Source organism: Astyanax mexicanus, chromosome 4 (genome assembly GCF_023375975.1).
Source record: "Astyanax mexicanus isolate ESR-SI-001 chromosome 4, AstMex3_surface, whole genome shotgun sequence".
NCBI lineage: Eukaryota > Metazoa > Chordata > Actinopteri > Characiformes > Acestrorhamphidae > Astyanax > Astyanax mexicanus.
In genome coordinates, this window is record NC_064411.1 from 20,044,737 (window position 1) to 20,067,208 (window position 22,472).

General features: G+C 35.7%; 1 protein-coding gene across 3 annotated transcripts in view; it reads left to right on the forward strand.

Moving 5' to 3' along the window:
- Positions 1-8,564, forward strand: part of LOC125780467 (zinc finger protein 239-like) — a 46,789-nt gene extending 38,225 nt beyond the window's left edge. For all 3 annotated transcript variants that reach the window (XM_049477865.1, XM_049477864.1, XM_049477863.1), the window contains one exon: positions 4,883-8,564. In XM_049477865.1, the coding sequence (XP_049333822.1) occupies positions 5,002-6,024 (1,023 nt within the window). In that variant the 5' untranslated portion in view covers positions 4,883-5,001 and the 3' untranslated portion in view covers positions 6,025-8,564. The remainder of the gene's footprint in view (positions 1-4,882) is intronic.
- The last annotated feature ends 13,908 nt before the right edge of the window (positions 8,565-22,472 follow it).

Consider the following 22,472-nt stretch of genomic DNA (forward strand, 5'->3'; position numbering starts at 1 on the left):
TCCTCTTGCTTGTAGACTTGGAACCAAAATGTCATCCCAATCAAACCAGTAAAAAATTCTAATTGAATATAACATTAGTTTTTGCATTAAGGTTTTTATCTCACAGCAATAATAATGAAGGAGAAAATAGATGTACTTTACATAAATAGAACAGATATAGTTAATCATAATATCAAAAATGAATATTGGTTATGCATTAATATAGCATAGATCATAAATTAACTATTTTTTTGAAGAGACTGCATGAGACGATGCTTCCGTCCACCTGAACGGTCCCGTGCATTCCAAAGCCAAACCTTTGCACCCTGCTCGATCTCTGCATCCTTTGGTGGTGGAATGAGTGATCTTCTCACGGCCTCTTAAAATGATAATATAGAGATATGAGAATGCAGTCAGGTAAATACTACATCTGTTAGTGTCTTTTCATGTACAATGCTTAATTTTAGAGAAATTTGCAGACTGTATTTGATTACAGTGATTCTTATATAGTGATAGTTATTTGAATTTGAATTTCTTCAGGCTATTCATGGTGAAACATAAATAGCCTTTACAGTCACTGTGTGTGACTGGTAGTTACATTCTATAAACATGTGAGGTGGCCGATATCAGGATATCAGGTTCACAAAAATACCAAATCTTTTTAAAATGATATCTTTCCCTTAGCTTAACTGGCTATCTTTGCATTAGCTTAACTGAATATCTTTCCCTTAGCTTAACTGGCTAGCTTTCCATTAGCTTAACTGGCTATCTTTCCCTTAGCTTAACTGGCTAGCTTTCCATTAGCTTAACTGGCTATCTTTCCCTTAGCTTAGCTGGATATCTTTCCCTTAGCTTAGCTGGATATCTTTCCCTTAGCTTAACTGGCTAGCTTTCCATTAGCTTAACTGGCTATATTTCCATTAGCTTAGTTGGATATCTTTCCCTTAGCTTAGCTGGCTATATTTCCGTTAGCTTAGCTGGCTAGCTTTCCCTTAGCTTAACTGGCTAGCTTTCCCTCAGCTTAACTGGCTAGCTTTCCCTTAGCTTAACTGGCTAGCTTTCCCTTAGCTTAACTGGCTATCTTTCCCTTAGCTTAACTGGCTATCTTTCCCTTAGCTTAACTGGCTAGCTTTCCATTAGCTTAACTGGCTATCTTTCCCTTAGCTTAACTGGCTAGCTTTCCATTAGCTTAACTGGCTATATTTCCCTTAGCTTAGCTGGATATCTTTCCCTTAGCTCAACTGGCTAGCTTTCCATTAGCTCAACTGGCTATATTTCCGTTAGCTTAGTTGGATATCTTTCCCTTAGCTTAGCTGGCTAGCTTTCCATTAGCTTAACTGGCTATATTTCCGTTAGCTTAGTTGGATATCTTTCCCTTAGCTTAGCTGGCTATATTTCCATTATCTTAACTGGCTAGCTTTCCCTTAGCTTAACTGGCTATCTTTCCCTTAGCTTAACTGGCTATCTTTCCCTTAGCTTAACTGGCTATCTTTCCCTTAGCTTAACTGGCTAGCTTTCCCTTAGCTTAACTGGCTAGCTTTCCCTTAGCTTAACTGGCTAGCTTTCCCTTAGCTTAAGTGGATATCTTTCCATTTTCCATTTCCCTTAATATTTCCCTTAGCAAGCCATTGTTCCCTTAGCTGGTTATTGTTGACATACTTGGATATAAAGTTCACTTACTTAACAGCAGTCTTTCTCCAAGAGCCGAGATAAGCTGCCAACTTGGGAGCCCCTCGTGTTATTTAAATGTGAGGTAACTTCTCATTCTAACTTAGGACAATGCTAACTTTTTTTAGCACAATGCTAACTTCAACATAGCTACCCTTATAATGCTACAATAACCTGAGAGTGGTAACTGCATGAGCACCACATTAGCGTATCTTAGCAAAAAATAGAAAAGCGTATAGTAGAACAGAAATTATAACTTACCTTTCAGTCACTTTGACAGACCAAAGTCACTCACTGACTTTGCCTTTAAGCTTGATCGTTGCTCTGTGGTAAAGGGACGTGCAGGGAGGGGGGAGGGGGAGGGGGTGGATTCGTTGGTTACATGATCCTCACAATTAAATATCACATGCAAAAATAAAAAAATATGTAACTTTTATAACCTTGCTGGCTTACACAAAGTGTATAGTCAAGCACAAAAACATTTATAATTTAATATTTTTATTTATTTATTATCAGCACTACCAATAATAAAGGTGAGATTATGAATCAGCACCATGGAGCAAATTCGTAGCTATCCAAAATATTAAATAAAAATATTTTTATAAATAAAAATGTATAGCTATACAGTATATGTCTTGAAAAATATGAGATGTTACTATGTGTGTGTGTGTGTGCCCCTCCAAAGGTCTCTGCACAACTCTGCTGTGGTACCTTGATTTTTCTCCACTTTTGGTTTAGAAAATCTTTCAGAGCTGATACTACATTTCACACAGTGTTGCTCCTATCCACTAAGCTAGCTAATCTACCTAGCTCTCACAGACAAAAACAATAAAAAATATTCAGATACCCTTCATATGAACTTATTATGACACAAACTTTCAGATTGTAAAATATTGTATGGTAAATTTGGGCTGACCTAGAGTAACCTAGCATAGGATTTGTGTGGGCATGCTCACATATGTGTGCGTGCTGCCCACATATAACCCACAATGCCTACAGTGTGTAAATGGTGCAGGCTGAATTAGGGCTGACCCACAGTGGCCCTGCATGAGATTTGTGTGCACATGCCAAAGTGCAGGTTGCCGACATATAACCCATACCAGGTATGAAATGGTGCAGGCTGAATGTGGGCTGACCCACAGTGGGCCTGCCTGGGATTTGTGTGGGCATGCTAAACTGTGCTTTGCCCACATATATCCCACACTGGCCCTTCAGGGTGTGAAATGGAGCAGGCTGAATGTGGGCTGACCCACAGTGGGCCTGCCTGGGATTTGTGTGGGCGCATCAAAGTGTTGGCTGTCCAAATAATTCCCACACTGGGCCTACAGGGGCATTAATGCACTGGACCAGTTCAGGCTAGCCCACAGCGGCCTTTTATAGGATTTGAGTGGGCCAGCCAATGAACAGGCTGCCCACAGAAAACCCATGTTGGGCCTGTTTGGAATTTTAATGGGCTAGCCCCTGCCCACAGTGCCCGCACTTAGCCCACGAAGGGCCGATGTGTAGCTTTTTGCTGGGTAATAATGCACTCCATATATGCAGGATTAAAGTAAAATAAATTATACTGGACATATACATATATAAAATGTCTCTAGAAGATATATAATAGGAAATGAAAACAGTGTGAATTTTTCTTTTGCTTAAAACAGCAAGAAAGTACTACCCTGAATGTGATAATTAGGGGTGGGTGATATGGCTCCATATTTCAGGGTAATATAGTTCATGATGTTCAAAAATATTGGCAACATTATTTCTTACGATATTTTATGGCATACTGCCTTATTAAAACAGATTAATGTCATTTCTGGAGCTGTGCTTGTATGCAGATAAATTATCCCATAAATGGTCCTACACCTGAATAAAAAAAGTAATATTATCTAATTTCTAGAACATAAAAACAGGAAGGGGTAGGTCGAGACTCTTCATCAAGCATATACATTTAATACAGGCTTTTTCTGCTTCCGGTCACTGAAATTATTGTATTGAAAAACTAAATATTTGATTATAAAAGGTGAGGGGTAGAGATATACTGCAAGTCAGAAAATTACAAAGATATTTATAAGATAAAATGAGATACACTTTGTTAGAGCAGTATGACATATTTACAGCTAGTGCTGGACGATATGGCCAAAATTTATATCACGATACATTCCTTAATTTCGGTCGATACAATATAATTTCGATATCGATATAAATATTTGGAAGGCCTCAGAAAAACTGTTAGGAATCCCTGCAATGGAAATCTGTACCTATTACTGTCTTTAAAGCCTCCTCTCATAAAAAACTGTATAATACTTTAGAAATAAAAAAATGGTCAGAATGAATTAATGCTCACCTTTATTTGCATGTAGCAATATAAAAACATGACATCTCTGTCAAACACAAACCAATAACCTATTTACATTTTACCAATATAAATAACTTTACATTACAACAGAGGCAGAGCTTCTTATCCTTTTGTAAACATATTTAACAGGTCAAAACAAAAGTGCCTCATCCAGGATAAAGAATGCAGAAAGCCTTCATTTATATAAAAGGAACACGATATCACCGTCAAATAAACAAACCTATATCAACTATAAATAACTTAGATACAACATAAACTACATAAGTGCTTCAGCCAGAATAAGGAAGATATTGTGTGTAGTGAAACTGCTTGAGGTGGTGGAACAGATTAGATGCATTACCGTTGCTAGTCAACTCCACTTTCCGGCACAATTGGGAGCAAGCTGAAGTTTATCAGACCTTTGAAAGCCGAACCACTGAATTAGACCTGCCTCCCTCAACTATCTCTCCTGTTTAATCACTTGTGGAAGCATCAGGTGTGCTCATTCTGCATCTAAAATCTAAAATTCTGCATCAGGGCCGAGCCTAATCGAGGAACTCGGTTCGGCCGCACTGCGCTCCGCTCGGCTTCATAGCGGGAGGTTCTAGGTGTGGACCGGAGCGCAGCCGAGCTTCAAGTTTTAGTAGTATGGATTATAGTGTAAAGTGTGATACTACTACTGTTTCTGCTACATACATTTTGCAGCTGCAGCCTGCTGACAGTCAAGATACAACTACATATTAAATGTCTGTGAATTTATAATGGGATAAAAGTACTGAAGCCTTTATTGTAGTATGAAGGTGTCCCAGTATTTTTCTCCATATAGTGTAACTAATGTAGGTAATTCTTTTTGGTTAATTGACCTGCTTTTATTTTAATACACACATTTTTTTTTCTTTGTTTTTCCAGAATAAACAACCAGGATATTTAATAAAGAACAGTGTTAAACTGCTGAAAGAGGTGAAGCACAAGCCATCCAGAAGAATCTCCTGAAAACGCAGAAATTGTTTGCTACATTTCACAGACAGATGGAGCCAAGTCCCGACATGGAGAAACATCAGCACTCTGTCAAGAGTTTTACTAAACAGAGTGATCTCAAAAAACACCAGCGCATTCACACAGGAGAGAAACCGTATCACTGCTCAGACTGTGGGAAGAGTTTTACTCAACAGAGTACTCTCAAAAATCACCAGCGCATTCACTCAGGAGAGAAACCGTATCACTGCTCAGACTGTGGGAAGAGTTTTACTGAACAGAGTAGTCTCAAAAAACACCAGCGCATTCACACAGGAGAGAAACCACATCACTGCTCAGACTGTGGGAAGAGTTTTACTGAACAGAGTACTCTCAAAAATCACCAGCGCATTCACACAGGAGAGAAACTGTATCACTGCTCAGACTGTGGGAAGAGTTTTACTGAACAGAGTACTCTCAAAAATCACCAGCGCATTCACACAGGAGAGAAACCGTATTACTGCTCCGATTGTGGGAAGAGTTTTAATCAACAGGGTCATCTCAAAATACACCAACGCATTCACACAGGAGAGAAACCGTATTACTGTTTCGACTGTGGAAAGAGTTTTACTCAACAGAGTAGTCTCAAAAAACACCAGCGCATTCACACAGGAGAGAAACCACATCACTGCTCAGACTGTGGGAAGAGTTTTACTGAACAGAGTACTCTCAAAAATCACCAGCGCATTCACACAGGAGAGAAACCGTATCACTGCTCAGACTGTGGAAAGAGTTTTACTAAACAGAGTCATCTCAAAATACACCAGCGCATTCACACAGGAGAGAAACCGTATCACTGCTCAGACTGTGATAAGTGTTTTACTACACAGAGTGATCTCAAAATACACCAGCGCATTCACACAGGAGAGAAACCGTATCACTGTTCAGACTGTGGAAAGAGTTTTACTAAACAGAGTCATCTCAAACTGCATCAGCGCATTCACACAGGAGAGAAACCGTATCACTGCTCAGACTGTGGGAAGAGTTTTACTTTACAGAGTGAACTTATATTACATCAGTGCATTCACAAAAGATAGAAAAGTATCCCAAATCTGTTCCTCTGCCATAAAAAATGCAAACCTTAAATCTTTCAGACAGCCAAAAACACCTCATCATGCACAAAATCTTCACTCTGTTACAAGAACTTCATTTAAAAATGGCTTTTTACAGGTTCAGAAAAATGAATCTTATCCAGAGATGATGTTTACTGAATTTCATGCTGTGTTTTTATGTATGTTTGTATACCTACATTAGTTAATGCCTGCAGAGCTCTTCAACACTTAGTGTTGTGTTTTAAGAAGTTTTTACACACAGAATCATAAATGGTACCACTAACAGCATAAACTAGGAACATACATTTTTACATTTTTTTCAGTGATATGCTGAATAAATAGTAAAGCGATGATGCTAGCTCAGAGTAAAATCGTATATTAAATCTCTGCATTAGCTTTAGAACTAATAATAAACAAAAGTGAGGATTTTATCATTCTGGGACATTTTTAGGTTTAAAAATTGAATATGCTTTGCCATAAGTAGGAAATGATCATTTGGTCAACTTATGTCATTTACAGCCTTAACACATTCTCAATTGTTTACATATAAAAACTTTCTTTATTTTTTCCTCCACTCCACGTTTGTAGTTTGTAGTTGGAGCGAGGGCACTGCCAGTGTTTGCTCCAGATGTTAGATTAGCATTACTTAGTCTTTTAAAATTTAGATGTCGTAGTTTAAAGGAGTAGAGTATTCTTAGGAGTAGAGAATATTCTTAGCTTGCAACAAAAAGCCAACAAAATCCTTTTCAGAGTTTAAAAAAAAAAACCGGTCTAGCTGTAGTTTCCATACTGAAAGCAACACTCAGCAGGCTGTGCAGCAGTAAGACTGCAGGATCCTTGATTCCCTCTACTGCACATGTGTCAAACACAAGGCCCGCGGGCCAAATGTGGCCACATCCAAGCGAGAGCTTGTAAGATCTTAGTGTCTATAATAAATAGGTCAGAAGCGTTCTTTGACCAAAAACTACATTTCCCACAATGCTTGTCGATTGTATTACCCGCGAAGTTACGGCTTACTGCCACTACACGGCAGTGTAGTCATTGATGTGGAAACCCTGCCGGAGGGAAGGCATAACTTCGTGGGTGGAATTGAGACATACAAACGTTTATCCCATAATGTCCAGAAAAAGAGAAGCTGATGCAGACGGACGGCTGTGCTTCAAGGCGAAAGACCGGTATGCCTTTTGTGTTACAAAGAGTGTTACTGACCAAAATAAACGCTTGTTAGTAGAGATATAAGTTCTGTGTAAATATTTATAAGACAATAGCTGACAAAATCTGTTTTAATGACGTTAATAAACATCACTGTGACAGCGCTAGTCACAGTTTCACCACAGCAAAGGAGGAGCACGTGAATCACTTATCTAACCAGCCTTTACTGATTTCTGCCCCCAATAACCCTTTCAGTAACCTCCAATAGCCTTTAATAACCTTCAGTAGCCTTCAACAGTCTAACCTTGCAGCCGTGGTGTGTTCTAAACTCCGTAGTTATAAACATCCTGAGGTTAGCAGCGCGCTAACTGACCTGTTTATAATGTAATCCGAGCAGTGACTCCGTGACGGCTGCTCTAAACTGCTGCTGTTAGCTGCTTGGGCTGAAAGATGAACTGTAGAGAGCTGTATTATTCGGTTAGTGGGGTTAAAACCTTTATTTTCTACACAGAAGAATTTTAAAAACTGTAAAAACGCTCCAGACTGCCTCAGCTGAGCCCTGTAGCCCGTGGCTGGGCTGTAGCTCTGACTGAGTAAAGACTGCGGGCTTGTGCTGCTGCAGCTCCGACTAGTGGTTGTATGAGGAACTGCTAAATCTGAGGAAATGCTAAATCTATCACATGTTCTTAACAGCTCACAATTTTTAATTTTATATTTATTAAGCCTTATTTCAGTATCAAACGTTTTGATCAAAGTTAATATAACTTGTATTTTATGTCATTCCTATTCACTTGAATAATTTGGTTCTTGATTGATGGAGTTTTTGGATTTCATAACATGACAAATTAAAAGGATTTATGTTAATAGAGCAACAAGCAAACATTTTTTTCCATGCAACTGTAATATTTGATTGAATAAATTGTATATTGAGAGTTATTTAACATTAAGGAGTAATTACATTCATTTTATATTACATTTGGTTACATTTTATTACATTTATAAGTTCCATCTGGCCCTCAGTGGACAGCCAATATGCCAATGTGGCCCTCGGCCAAAATGAGTTTGACACCCCTGCTCTACTGGTTTTCTCATTGGTCTATGGTTCAGTCAGTCTGATTAAAAATCTGCAAGTTAATCTACAGGGATATTTGGTTGTGTTGTGTTGCTAAAGTTATATACTCTGTTATCTTTTCCTTATTTGGTATCGTTTTGCTAAAGGGTTTTTTATATCTCTAAAGGTACTAAAAATATCTAATCCATTTACTTTATTGATTGTTTTATCCAGTACCAGCTATTATCGTTGTTTTACATCACCTTATGTATTTACTCATATTCATATCTATGTGATTCAATAAAAGGCTTTTATATTGCAAGATCTGCAATCTTATCTATTCTTTCAACTTAAGCATTTAGCCAAAAGCTTTTGTACACAGCCAAACATACATTCAAGCAACCACTATATACAGTGCCTTGCAAAAGTATTCGGCCCCCCCTTGAACTTTTCAAACTTTTGCCACATTTTGGGCTTCAAACATAAATATATGATTTTTTTGTTTGTTTTTTGTGAAGAATTAACAAGTGTGTAAGAATACAGAGGAGTTTTGCCTTACTATGTTCATTGTTCATTGATTAAAGGGTTAATCTGTGTGTAACTAAATCAGCATTTCACTTAATCAGTATGTTATTCAAGCATTTAGCACGATTCATGATGATTCACATTGTGACTTAGAATGTATGTATATTGTGTCCTTGTGCTCAAAGCAAGGCCGTTTTTCTTGCAACTTAGCATGATTGATTTTTTCCAGCAGAACCATGAGTTTCTGTACATGTAATCTATAGTCTGATAAGGTTGGGGTGACCGAGTTCTCGGCTGACGTATAGGATGAATAACTGCTTATCAGTATCAGGATCCGGGGGGTGTGAGGAGCCTCCTCACACACTATTAGACTGAGGCCAGGCGAATGCCTGTTTTTATTAGACTCTGTCTAGGAAGAAGAGTAGAGTTGGGCGGGAGAGCTTCTCCCGAGAGGGACTACAGAGCCACAGGTCCTGTTCACACAGCCGAGAACTCTGGAAACCCCAACTTTTCTCACCTTTGGGGTTTTCCTCTTATTTTCACCTTTTTATTTCAATTCAATTTTTCAATAATCTTTTTACTCAATTTTTGATGTATCCAAAAAAACTGTTTTGCTCAGAAGATACTTTGAATAAAATCTGACGGAACTACAATTTTGGACTGGATCTCCTTTTCTTCTTTATGACGTATCATGCCAGATACATCATAATTCGAACAGTAGATCAATAATCTTTCAATCGTGAAGTGGAACGAAATTTATTGGATACACATTATGTTGAGATACTCAGTATTTTGAGAACATTGGTATTTAACTCGTGTGAAACTGACACCAATAAATCCATAACTCCTGCTATTTACTTACATAGAAGTGTTTTTTTCTCAGTAGCTCAGTCGCTGTGAAGTGTGGAGAATAGTTTTGCAATATATTGATTATCGCTGAATCGCAGTTTTGAGATATCACCGTTATCATTAATTTACCACTTTGCTCAAAGGTGCTGAAAAAAACTTGAAAATGGGCCTTGAAAGTGCTTGAAAAGTGCTTGAATTTTACCTTGTAAAAGGTGTTTGAACCCTGTGTTTAAAAACCCCAGCAGCACTGCTGCACCTGATCTACATGTACCAACACAACACACACAAACACGTCACCACATTAGTGTCAATGCAGTTTTAAGAAATATTTATCACGAAAATAAAGCTCTCTGGCGCTGGGAATTAAATATACAGGGTAAAATTTAGGCTAATCGGATATGCAGGTGAAAAAAATAAACTGTGAAAAAATATGTGTGTGAATATGTGTATGTTTATACCTACAAATCTCAAATGTAAATTGACATAATATGGACCATTAAATGACGGTAACAACCTGACTGTTTGACACTTAGCTAATCTGCATACCAGTAGGAGAGAGCAGAGATAGACTGGCTGTGTATGAAACGGTAGGCAGCTACCACAATCCCTCATGCCTGAGCTGTTCATATGTTAACACCCACTAAATGATTAACCCTTTACAAGTATTAATATGAACTTTAGGAAAAAGAATATAAACAGAATTGCCCTTTTTTCTATTGTGAGTTAAATGAAGTCACTGCTGCCTATTCTAATAAGCTAACCGTATTACTAGCTTGATGAGTTCTGGGGACATTTTTACATGGGATGTGTCTGAAAGATCTGTGGAAAAAAAGACATTGCTTAAAATAATAAAAAGTATTATTACAAACGTTACAAAAGGACTTTCTGAGCTGAAAAAAACAAAACTAAAAGAAAATATGTTTTATAAAATTTATTGAGATATCATATATATCCTATACCCAGTTTATAGACACATTTGGGACATACCGGGGTTGGACAATGAAACTGAAACACCTGTCTACAGTCACTCAGTTTTGGATCTTAGTTTGCATAAAAATAAATTTATGCCAGTTTTTACCCTGAGCTCTGGCTTGCTCCAATTTTTTTCCTCCTTTTTTCCTCTCTGTATCACAAACTCTTCTAGTTCCTCCCTTTACCCAAGTTTGATTTTAGGAAGTCTTTATAGCCACAGGGTCAAAATGAGACGCATAAACACTACAGAGCAGGGGTCTCACCATGGGCGCAGATGATTATAGTGACCTCATCCGAAATCTACCATCTACAAGCATAAACGTTGGGGTTTTAATTTAATTAACTGTACGTTTGTGGAATTCTGTGTTCCACAATGCCCTCGTTTTTAAACTAGGAAGCGTTCAGTTCAGAGGTTACATTTTTCGGAGCTCCGTGTTCCAGTTCCAATGTAAATTTAACGCACCTTCTCAAGTCCGGGGTTCTAAGGAGCTGGTGACTGCCTGTAGACTACAGACACAGGCAGCTCCTTACGGCAGTGGTTCCCAACCTTTTTCTTCAGGGACCCATATTTTTACCATTGTAAGCTTTGGTGACCCAACATAACCCAACCCCCCCCCCCCCCCCCCCAAATGTAAAAGATGTAAGTGTATAATTGGGTTGGGGTGGGGGGGTGGGGGGTGGGGGGTTGGGGGGTTAGAAATGACAAATAAAAACTGACATTTACTATAGATGAATAAAATAAACACGTAAAAAAGGAAAAATTGATACATAAAACATAAGGAATTTTTATCTTATGAAGAAAAAAATAATTAGATCAATAAAATAATACAACTATTTAAAATGAATAAAAAATAATTTATATAAAATAAAAACAAACAAACAAAAAAAAAAGAATAATATCAGTTTCAGTTTCAAATCAGTAAAACAGCTCACAAAAACCTCAACCTGTCCAAATATTGGACAATAATTGATTAACTTTACAGGCCCTCGCTCATTTTCATTTATTTAACTAAACTGAGTTTTATATTCTTATATTATTATATTATTATATTCAGCCTCGCGCTGAATTCAGCTCCGCGCTGCCGGAGAGAGCGCCCGCGCGCGCGCCAGAGAGAGAGAGAGAGACAGAGAGAGCGCAGCGCAGCGAATTTTGCTTACCCTACACTATATATAGTATTAAAATTAAACCCCTTAAAATCAAGAGGGCTTCGCGACCCATCGTGGATCTTTGGCGACCCATAGGTTGGGTCGCGACCCATAGGTTGGGAACCACTGCCTTATGGTACGTGTCCACTGGCACTTTTTTTCAACGCAATCCGCTGTGCTGGATCTCCTTGCTCGTTTTTGAATTAAAATGAAGCAAAAGAAGTAGACAGTCATAAGTTTAATATTTTTATTTTTTTACCAACCTCACTGTAACCTATAGCTCTATAAATCCATATTCTGCCGCTTTCAGTTTCTCTTCTGTGGTTGAAAGGCGCCTGTTCTGTGTGTGTGTGTAAGAGGCTTGTGTGTGTGTGAAGACGCAGCCTGCTCTTCCCCCATTGGCTGGACGCAGCCTGCTTTTCCCTGATTGGCTGGACTGGACACAGTGCGGTGGCCGGATTTATTTGAATAAAGTTGAGCCGGAGGGCGGAGCTGCGTTAAACGCAACGCAACCCGGCATGCACCGAGGCATGCAGCGGCTCTCTCCATTGATTTTATGTATGATGTTATTATGATGTTATTTTAGTAAGCAGTCGCTGTTAACTGAAATTATAAGATGTAAAATGTTAACATTGTCTTCCTGGTCTTGCCTAGGCTGTAGCAATGAAGAAACAAAAAACAATGACAGCGTTTTTTTCAAAAAACAAACAATGTGATATGGAATAGAAGGATGTCAGTGATTTGGCATCATGGTGTAAGAATGCGCGCAGATGGCACTGGGGACATATTGACATACCAGACCAATAACAGTTTCAGTATGGCTAGTGTTGATCAGAAAAGTGATTATTCTAAAGTTTATTGCAGCATATATATATATATATATATATATATATATATATATATATATATATATATATATATATATATATATATATATATATATAAATAATTTTACAGCTTGGTCCCCCCAGTTCAAAATGTCCATCTGCGCCCCTGGGTCTCACACTCGCGGCCTGCGGGCCAATTGCCAGACCTGTTGTTACAAACAGCAGAGATGTAGTAATGATTCAGGACGCTGTGACACATTACAAATACGTGCTTTCATGCTGAAATACTTTATATTATGCTCTTTAACAAAGACAGACATGTGGTATGGCATATTAATGAGTGCATAAATTAATTATATATATAAATTAATTATATAATTTCTATTATTATTATAAAAATAACAAACGAAAATTAACCCAAAATGTTGACAAAAATATAATCTAACGAATTTCAAAACATAGAAACGAAAAACGTTAAAATGGTATTAATACAACAGTTTAACACCTGGATCAAACAGTTATAAGGATTTATATTTATGCTTAGTACACAGACTAAGCTTAATAGAGCAGACACAGGCATTCTGCTGTCCAGAATTTTAACAGATGCTTATTCTTACTCAATAGCTGGAGTTTTTGAAATGAAAAATTAAAAGAGAAAAGAACTTTGAACTGGACATAACTTTATTTATGTCATTTATGTCACATTTCACTTTGCTATTATGTAACTGAAAGTCACTTTTATTTTTTTTTTTCATATCTAAAAAATAAAGCATCACCCTGTCATCTGGTGCTGCATGTCAAGTATATAAACCTTAAAAAACATTTGAAATACACAGCAATATAAAGCTATATGTTAGCGTTCATTTCTTATCCCCAGGGCAAATTTATTTAAAAAATGTATATATTAATTAATTGACTAAAATCTCTCCTTAAAAAACTTTTAATAAATAAAGTCCTATAAAGTGTAGCAAAATGTATGGTATTAAATTCGAATATTTACTCATATTCAATCAAGAGAAATCAGGCAAAATGCGCCGCTCTCTCTCTCTGCATCGCCGAGCTGAATTCAGCGCGAGGCTTCAAATAATATAACAACTCAGTTTAGTTAAATTAATTAAGATGAGTGAGGACCTGTAAAGTTAATCAAATATTGTCAAATATAAAGGATAGGTTGAGGTTTTGGTGAGCTGTTTCAATTATTTGAAACCGAAACTAACTGAAACTGATATTATTCTGCGCACTATTACAAAGCCTTTGATTTTGTTTTAAATGAATTTTTATTTTATATTAATTATTTTTGAATTCATTTTAAATATTTTTATTATTTTTATTGATCAAATAATTTTTTTCATAAGATATATATTTTTTATTTTTGATGTATTAATTTTTATGATCTTTTTAAAGTTTTTTATTTTTCCTTTTTTATCTTTATATTTTTTCTGTCTATAGTAAATGTTAGTTTTTATTTCTAATTTTTCTAATTTTATTTATAATATTTTTAATCCCTTTTAAACTGTAAATGCTCAGCGGCACAGTAAATGAGGGTCCTCCTCCAGTGTAAATAACCGATTGCTTGATTAATGTTCAATGTTGCAAACCCAGTTTTTACATAAACAATAAACAGAATAAAGAATAAAATAACATTGCTGATGTATCTTCAACAGCACATCGCATCCTATTCACTTCAATGGAGAGAGCCACTGCATACGGCTGGGTTGGGTTGCGTTGCGTTGAACGCAACCCCGCATTCTTTATTCAAATGAATCAAGCCGCCGCGCTGCTTTCAGCCAATCAGGGACTTCACACACACACACACACATTCGAGCCTTACACACACAAACGGCAAAATATGGATTTATATAGAGCACAGTAAAGTTCATTTAATCATTAAAAGTTTAAAATTGAGTACACCTGTAGCCTTTGGATTCAAGATACGCCCACACGGCGAGACGAGAGATCTGGTGTTCTGTCGACTTGTGCTACCCTGACAAACCGTGCTACCCTTTTGTGTATATTTAAAGGTAAAAGCACAAAAGTAGCACAATATTAGAGCATGTTTCCAGCAGAAGTTCATGTACTATGTTTGGATAGTCTAAACCACCGTATCAGGGTAAAGTTATGGTAGTAAGAGTTTATTATAATCTTTTTTTTTATTTTAAGATATAATTTTTAAGATATTAAGATATAATTTAAGAATATTTTATTATTATTATTATTATTATTATTATTATTATTAATTGCCATTACACTTTGACAATGTAATGACAGTGAGTCCAGGTTATTAAATGAACAAAAAATATTAGAAAAGCAGAATTATTATAGTACACTTGAAATAATAATACAAATGTAGGTTAGCACATGCGCAGTGTTTTTAGAAAGCGCGTATCGATGGGTAGCATCACTCGACAGAACACCTGGCATGGCAGAATGTGTTGAATAAAATAGTGTTCTTGTCCTGTGCGGCCCAGCCTCACCCAGTCTCTGCCTACAGCGGCCCCCAGATAGAATAAGATTGAGACCACTGCTATAGAGCCAGAGAACCAGCTTAATTTATAAAATATATGCTTATTAAATATTATGTAATGATTTACATGCACCTATTGTCACCCCTGAAGGAATCCATACTGGATTTACTTTGGACAAAATGTATCAGACACCATACACTGAAATTATTGTATCTAAACTATTATTCACTACAGTATTCAAACTAAAAGTAATATTTAAATAAAATACATTAAAAATGCATTTTCTAAAACATTGCACTTAGGAAAACAAATTAAAAACACATAGGTATATAGTATTATATAACTTTGGCCTGTAAAGTGATAATTGTATAAAGTCATGAAAAATGCTAAAAGTAAATACCCTGTCAGAGCAGTAGTAGGTGCTCCATGCAGGGACATCATTTTAGTTCAGGTTGAAGGGCGGGGCTTCACACTGGGAAGGAGCTGCATCACTGGATCCTGATGCTCCCATACTACACTCTAGTGTCTGTTTGGTGGAACAGCTCACACTGTAAACTGTACACAGCACAAGGTGCATTTCCTTCACTCTCCCCATCAAACCTGACTTTCTCCCCAAAAGCTCATTAACAAAATTCCTAAAGCTATCTCAGCTGTACTTACTACTTATTTATTTAGCTATACATTTACAGACACTGCATATTTCTTATGTTCCTACTTTTATAGGGCAAAAACTATGACCATGATATATTTAACTGAAACTTGTAGGCAAACCAATAATTTATAAAGAAAAATGATCAGGGGTGCCAAGCCTTTTTTATACCACTGTAACCATGTAAAATGTAACTAAGTTTTATGTATAGGAACACACATTAGACATTACAACTGCAGTTATGATTGGAAGTAAAAGCTTTGTCAGGGAGTAACATAATGACTGATTGAGCTCAGTTTCAGGGCCTGCAATAAACTGAGCTAATTTGACTCTGATGTACTGAGCTGTACAGCTTTGTAGTGTTGGAACACTAATAGATTGAAAGAACTCCTCCAGGGTTTTACAGAGATAAACATGTTCAGTAATCCTTGGAAATAAAAGATTTTCAGGGATTAAATTAATAACTGATTGAGCTCAATTTCTGAGCCTGGCCTGAAATAAACTGAGCTTATTTAAATTCAGATAATTGAGAAAATAAACATTCCACAGTAATCAAACAAAAAACATTCTAGGATTTGTATAGAGAACATATTTGTGCTGTTTAACTTTTTCTCCAGTATAACAACCGCTAAGAAAACCTGAAGCAAGTATTAACGCATGCGCAGAATGCCACTGACCTGAAACTGCTGGCGTGAATCTGCTGGATTAAATCCGCGGCTCTGCAGACAGACCCTTCTCCAAAGAACGGAGCACTACTTTCCCCTACTGGTGAGTCTAAAATTACACCACCACTTCCACTTCCATAACCATATTACAGGATGAAAAACTGTATTAATTATCCGGTAAAATAAGCTGTGTTTAATTCTTCTTGACTGGAGGAAAGGAGCGCTGCCTCCATCTAGTATCATTAAAATGTTCTGCCTTTTATATAAATAATCTCTGGCGTGTTTGTGCTTCTAATAATGATATAAAACATTATGTTCTAAAGAACAGAACCTTCTATAAAATCTCTGCAGGTCGTATTATTTGTATTATTTTAAAGTGGTAGTTTATATTAGCGCTTCCCTCACGTGCTCTTTATGAGGCTTTATTTCAGATTCCTGTCAACATTAGCCTGTTAGCAGTGAATTAGCTCTCTTTCTCTTATACTGTTTAATAAACTGAGAAAAGCACGGATAATATATGGATAAATTTATGAGATTAAACAAATTTAGATTAAATTAGTATAATTAAAGGCTGATTTTTGGTCAGTTAGGAAAAAGCTAAATTAGCTAGCTTCCTAGATTCCTACCCAAAGTTTCTGAGTAGAAAGTGCATTTATTTTCTGTTTTCTGTGACAAAAAAGGTTTTTAAACGGTTTGGAGAAACTAATTGCCACCATTCTAACAATTCTTCAAATTTCTATCTGTTTTAAGCTAATGAGTAAATTATCCTCACATTTTACCTCCATTTAGGATCCCAGTTTAATTGTTAGCCTTTACTAGCTAACTGATTTAACGTTTATTTACAATTTTATTTACAGTTTCTTAAACTTAAATTTAGTTTTTTTTTAAAACATTACTCACACCTTCACTGTTTCTTATAATTCATATATTCTTTTCTTTACAGTCTCTCTCAGGCAGAAATAAAAGTGTTTTTTTTTTCTTCTTATAATTAGCTATACAGTTCTGTCTTTCAAGCTATTGCATGTTTCCTTTTATATCAAATGTTTCAAATGGATAAAGATAATTATAATTCTGAATTTCATCTTGTGCTGTATAATGGATGTAATTGATTTTAAAGTCTTTATAAGTTATTGAATAGATCAACATTAGTTTTAGTCTTCCAGATACCTGCATTTAATATCAGGAAGGAACTCCCCATCTACAGCAAGTCATCTAATATTTTGATATTTTATATTTTTTAATGTTGCTGTGGTTTAATTGTGGAGACACAGTGTTTGAAATTTGAATTTATTTGAGTTTAATTTAAATAAACCCCCCCCCCCCCCCCCCCCCCCCAAATCTAGCCAATCAGCCAGTCTTGGTGAATGTTTCTGTTCTTATTATGGTAAATAGGGCCTGCATAGATTTTATAGAAGGATCTGGTCTTTAGCACATAATGTTTTATATCATTATTAGAAGCACAAACACACCTGAGATTATTTATATACCATGCAGAACATCTTAATGACACTAGATGGAGGCAATGCTCCTTTCTTACAGCAAGAATAACTTAATTTACATATGTATGTATATATACACTTACTTTAATTATTTTGTTAAGTGTTAAAATATGTGAATATCATGCACAATATAGTATTTTTTATAAAAGTAGTTACTAAATTTATTTGCAAAATAAAAAAAAAATTATTTGCAAAAGAACAGGGTTTTTATATATATACGTTACACAGCTGAGAACTTGTTTAATTTTAATATTAATTACACATGATCTTTTGTAAGGTCAATGAGAATATGTCTGGATAATCACTTTACTATAAATGTACGTGTACACAACTTTCTTAATTTTCGAACAGTTACAAGAGATACATTTATTGTTATGATTTTAAATATGTCCAGTTGAAATGTTTTATCATTGGTTCATTTATTGTATCTATCAGAAGCAGATTATATCTGCCCAATATCATTTATTTTACTCCAATATTCAATACACAGAGTGCATTATTAATATGATGGCATGTTGAATCAGAATTTTCACAGAAATATATTGTATTTCACAAGACTCAGTGCTAGGTAGTGTAAATGAAGCCTCAGGCTGGAGAATTAACACAACAGTTCAGATATAATAAAGAGGACACTGTTTAGCTGTTTAATGCGTCTGAATTTGTATTTAGGAGATAAATGAAATTATTTATTGGCTGCCGGGTTTTAACAGAAGTATTGGAAATAAATAAATAAATAAGGACCATTAATGAGAATAAGGTTTACACAGGTCAGCAGATACACACTGACATTCCAATAAATATGATCAACTATTTTATATAATTATAATAATAACACAAAAAAATGATACATAAATAACGTGTGTTTATATGTAAATGACAGCTGTTCACTGAGACTGTGAAATGAACAGTAAATACTAGGGTGGTGTTGTACCTTTACAGTGCAGAAAACTTGCCCCAATTACAGTTTCTTACTGTTTTCTTCCTTGCTTAATCAGGACTGTGACCATTGTTGTTAGAGTTTGATTGCATTCAGTGACAAGAGGACAAGGTGTTAAATGATCACATGCGCACCTCATCCCTAACTCACCCCAATGTCCTGTTTGGAAAAAATTCAAGCATGCGCAGATGCATATAAAACTATACTTTATTACAAAAATATCACGCAAAAGAGTAGTCAAACCAAAAAGGGTCAATAATGGAAAACAGAAGTAGGCAAACAGTCCAGAGTTCATACACGCAGGGGAATATCAAAGGTTGATCAAGGTCGTTGAGCAAACAAGGGAAAAAAAAGAAAGCGCATTTATTTTCTGCTTTCTGTGACTAGAAAGGTTTTAAACAGTTTGGAGAAACTAATTGCCACATTCTAACAATTCTACGAACTACTATCCGTTTTTAAGCTAAATTATTCTCAAATTTTACCTCAGTTTAAGATCCCAGTTTTATTGCTTACTTACAGATTTTAGGTTTATTTACACAGTTCCAATTTAATTTTATTAATTTTTTTCCAAACATTACTCACACCTTCACTTTCAGTCAGAGGTAAGACAGATATTTTTATAATAATTAGCTATACAGTTCTGTCTATTGCATGCTTGCTTTTGTATCAAATGTTTTAAATTGATAAAAATAATTATAATGCTGAATATGTTCTGTATAATGGATTTTATTGATTTAAAGTCTTTGAGTTATTGAATAGATTCATTTAAGTTGTATTCTCCCAAATACCTGCATTTATTACCATGAAGGAACTCCCCATCTACAGCAAGTCATCTTATTTTAATATATTTAAATGTTTGTGTGTTTTAATTGTGGAATCACAGTGTTTAATATTTGAGTTGTTGAATGTCTCGGTTCTAATCATGGTAAATATGTCCTGCAGAGATTTTATAGAAGGAACTGTTCTGGTAGCACATAAAGTTTTATATCATTATTAGAAGCAAAAACATGCCTGAGAATATTTATATAAAATGCAGAACATCTTAATGATACTAGATAGAGGCATTGCTTCTTAGCACTGCAAGAAAACTTAACTTTCCTTTGTACAATGTACACATGTGCAGTAATCACATCAGAGAACATGCAATACAATTTTTTTTTAAAACAAACTCGCATGATAGAAAAGGATAATTAACACTATTCTCATTTTTCATTAAATGGCTCAGTGACAAAATGCTTCAGATATAATAAAGAAGACATTATTTAGCTGTTTAATGCGTCTGAATTTGTATTTAAGTGATAAATGAAATTATTTAGTGGCTGCTGGGTTTTAACAGAACAGAACTATTGAGAATACATAAATAAGGATCAAATACTTTTTTATAATTGTAATATATAACTATAACATAAAAATAAGGTGTATTTATGTATAAACGAGAGCTGTTCACTAAGACTGTGTAATGAACAGTAAATGATGATGGGCCTCCATAAATACAGTAAGTTAAAGGTTCAAACCCTGTTCAGATCAGCTCAGAGATCACTTATACTGCTCTTCTTCTTCTTCTTTTTCTTTTCTTCTTCTTCTTCTTCTTTTGTTGAAGCAGTGAATTTACACTGAAGTGATATTTACAGAGCAGCAGGTGTTCTAATGAATTGTGCAACCTTGCTGAACTGTGCTCCCCTAGTGTATATTTAAATTAAAAAATGTTTTGTTTTTTAATTGTTTATTATTATTATTATTATTATTATTATTATTATTTGTTTAATTTTCATTTTCTGACATGAAACCCTTAAGCAAATAATGCCAGTGAGCTTTATGCAGTCATGGGAAACAGAATAATCATGAAAAACTCAAGAAAACGTTATAAAATGTGGGTCAGAGCATGCGCAGTGCGGGGAGGAGCACTTTTGGACGGGTAGCAGAACTCGGCAGAACACCAGTCTAAAAACTGGGGGTTTTACAGCTGTGTGGGAGAAACTTCAGACTCATGAATATTCAAACATTTCATTCAGCCTTGTGATATGATTGGCTGACAATAGCGAATAACGAACAATAGCTCCGCCCACAAAGCACCTATTCGCTCTGAGAGAGAGGTTTAGAGAGCGGTGGGAAGCAGGTGAAGGAGAAAAATAAAGTAGGTCCAGTCTCCTCCATTAGAAGAGGACAGAAGTCCGGATTCACTCGGTAAGTTCAGAACTGAAGAGAATGTAGAACAGAACCGTGTAGCTTAAAGTCAGAACCGGTTCTAAAGGTTCCTCAGATCCAGAACCGGTTCTTTAAGCTCAGCTCAGTGTCCGATTCCACTGGAAGAACCAGGCTCAGTAAAACACTAGCATTACAATAAATACAAACAGCAATTTTACAAAACGCAGAGCTTTTACAGCACTATTTTCCTTAAAATATGGCCTAATCTCCCCTTATACGAGTTTAGTAGAGTTATTTCTAGTCATATCAACATCTGGTTTGGTAATTTGGCTTACTGATGTTAATTCAGGTGAGCTGCTGATGGAACTGAACAAATACATGCTGACAATAGGAGAAATCTGGAAATAAATGTCTTCAGCTTGGATCACAGGATATAACGTACTTGCTTAAAAATTAGAAATTTGTGTTACCTTTTAATGTATTTATGTTTATTTGCATTTGTTCAAATCCTATATCGTGTTTTTGTCTGGCAAAAGATTCCTATTTCTTAGATAAATGGATTAGTGTAATTTGCATCAGTGTTTAAAACATTTGCACACTACTGTGTGTGTGTGTATATATATATATATATATATATATATATATATATATATATATATATATATATATATATATATATTATTTATTTTATTTATTTATTTTTTTTGCAATTTGCAATTTTTTTTGCGATTTAACCTGTTACTAACCCCATGTTTCTTTAGTATGTAGAGTTTTAAAAACCTTTTAACTACAATTCTGAGTGGCAGGTGTCTGTATTTCCTGATTTTACCCCAAAAGTTTATCTTGTCTGCAGCCCACGTTCACACCCCCGTGAGTTAATCGGTGCACAGAGTTGAGCGACTTGCAGAGTTTTTTTATTTTATCTATGAGGAGCTGCAGAACAGTGGAGAAGCTCACATGTGCGCACTGCACAGACCAGCGCTGTGTAATTATAATACAATTACATTGATTATATTACCATTTTAACCTGTGCAACATCACAGATATCACAGTTTGATTTGTTACTTTGCTGTATCGTGATTTTTGCACAAAAGCTTTATATACAATAATAAATACCTTTAGAAACGTCTCCTGCAGACAATCTAAACCAGGGCCGTGCAGAGATCTTTGGAGGGGCAAGTGCTCAAAGTCAAAACAGGGCATTACATAAAAAGCATTATTTAATTGTTTTTTTGAAAATGGCAGTTGAAGCTGCTATGTTAAAGACACTGTCTGTATTCGGAATGGCATACTACTATACTGCGTACTGCATACTGCACTAGTATGTACTGCATACTACACACTGCCCAGTATGTAGTATTCAGTACTGCAACACTTTTGATTGTTGCACCCTACATGTCCGCAATGCACATCACAGTTACTGAGTTACTCAAAGTGAATTGTATACAGAAAGAACTTGAGAAATGTCCTACATTTTCCTTATAAAAATTAATAATTGTGCGAGGAGGACGACAATGAGATCTGCATGCTGTCCAGAACAGCAATTGCTTT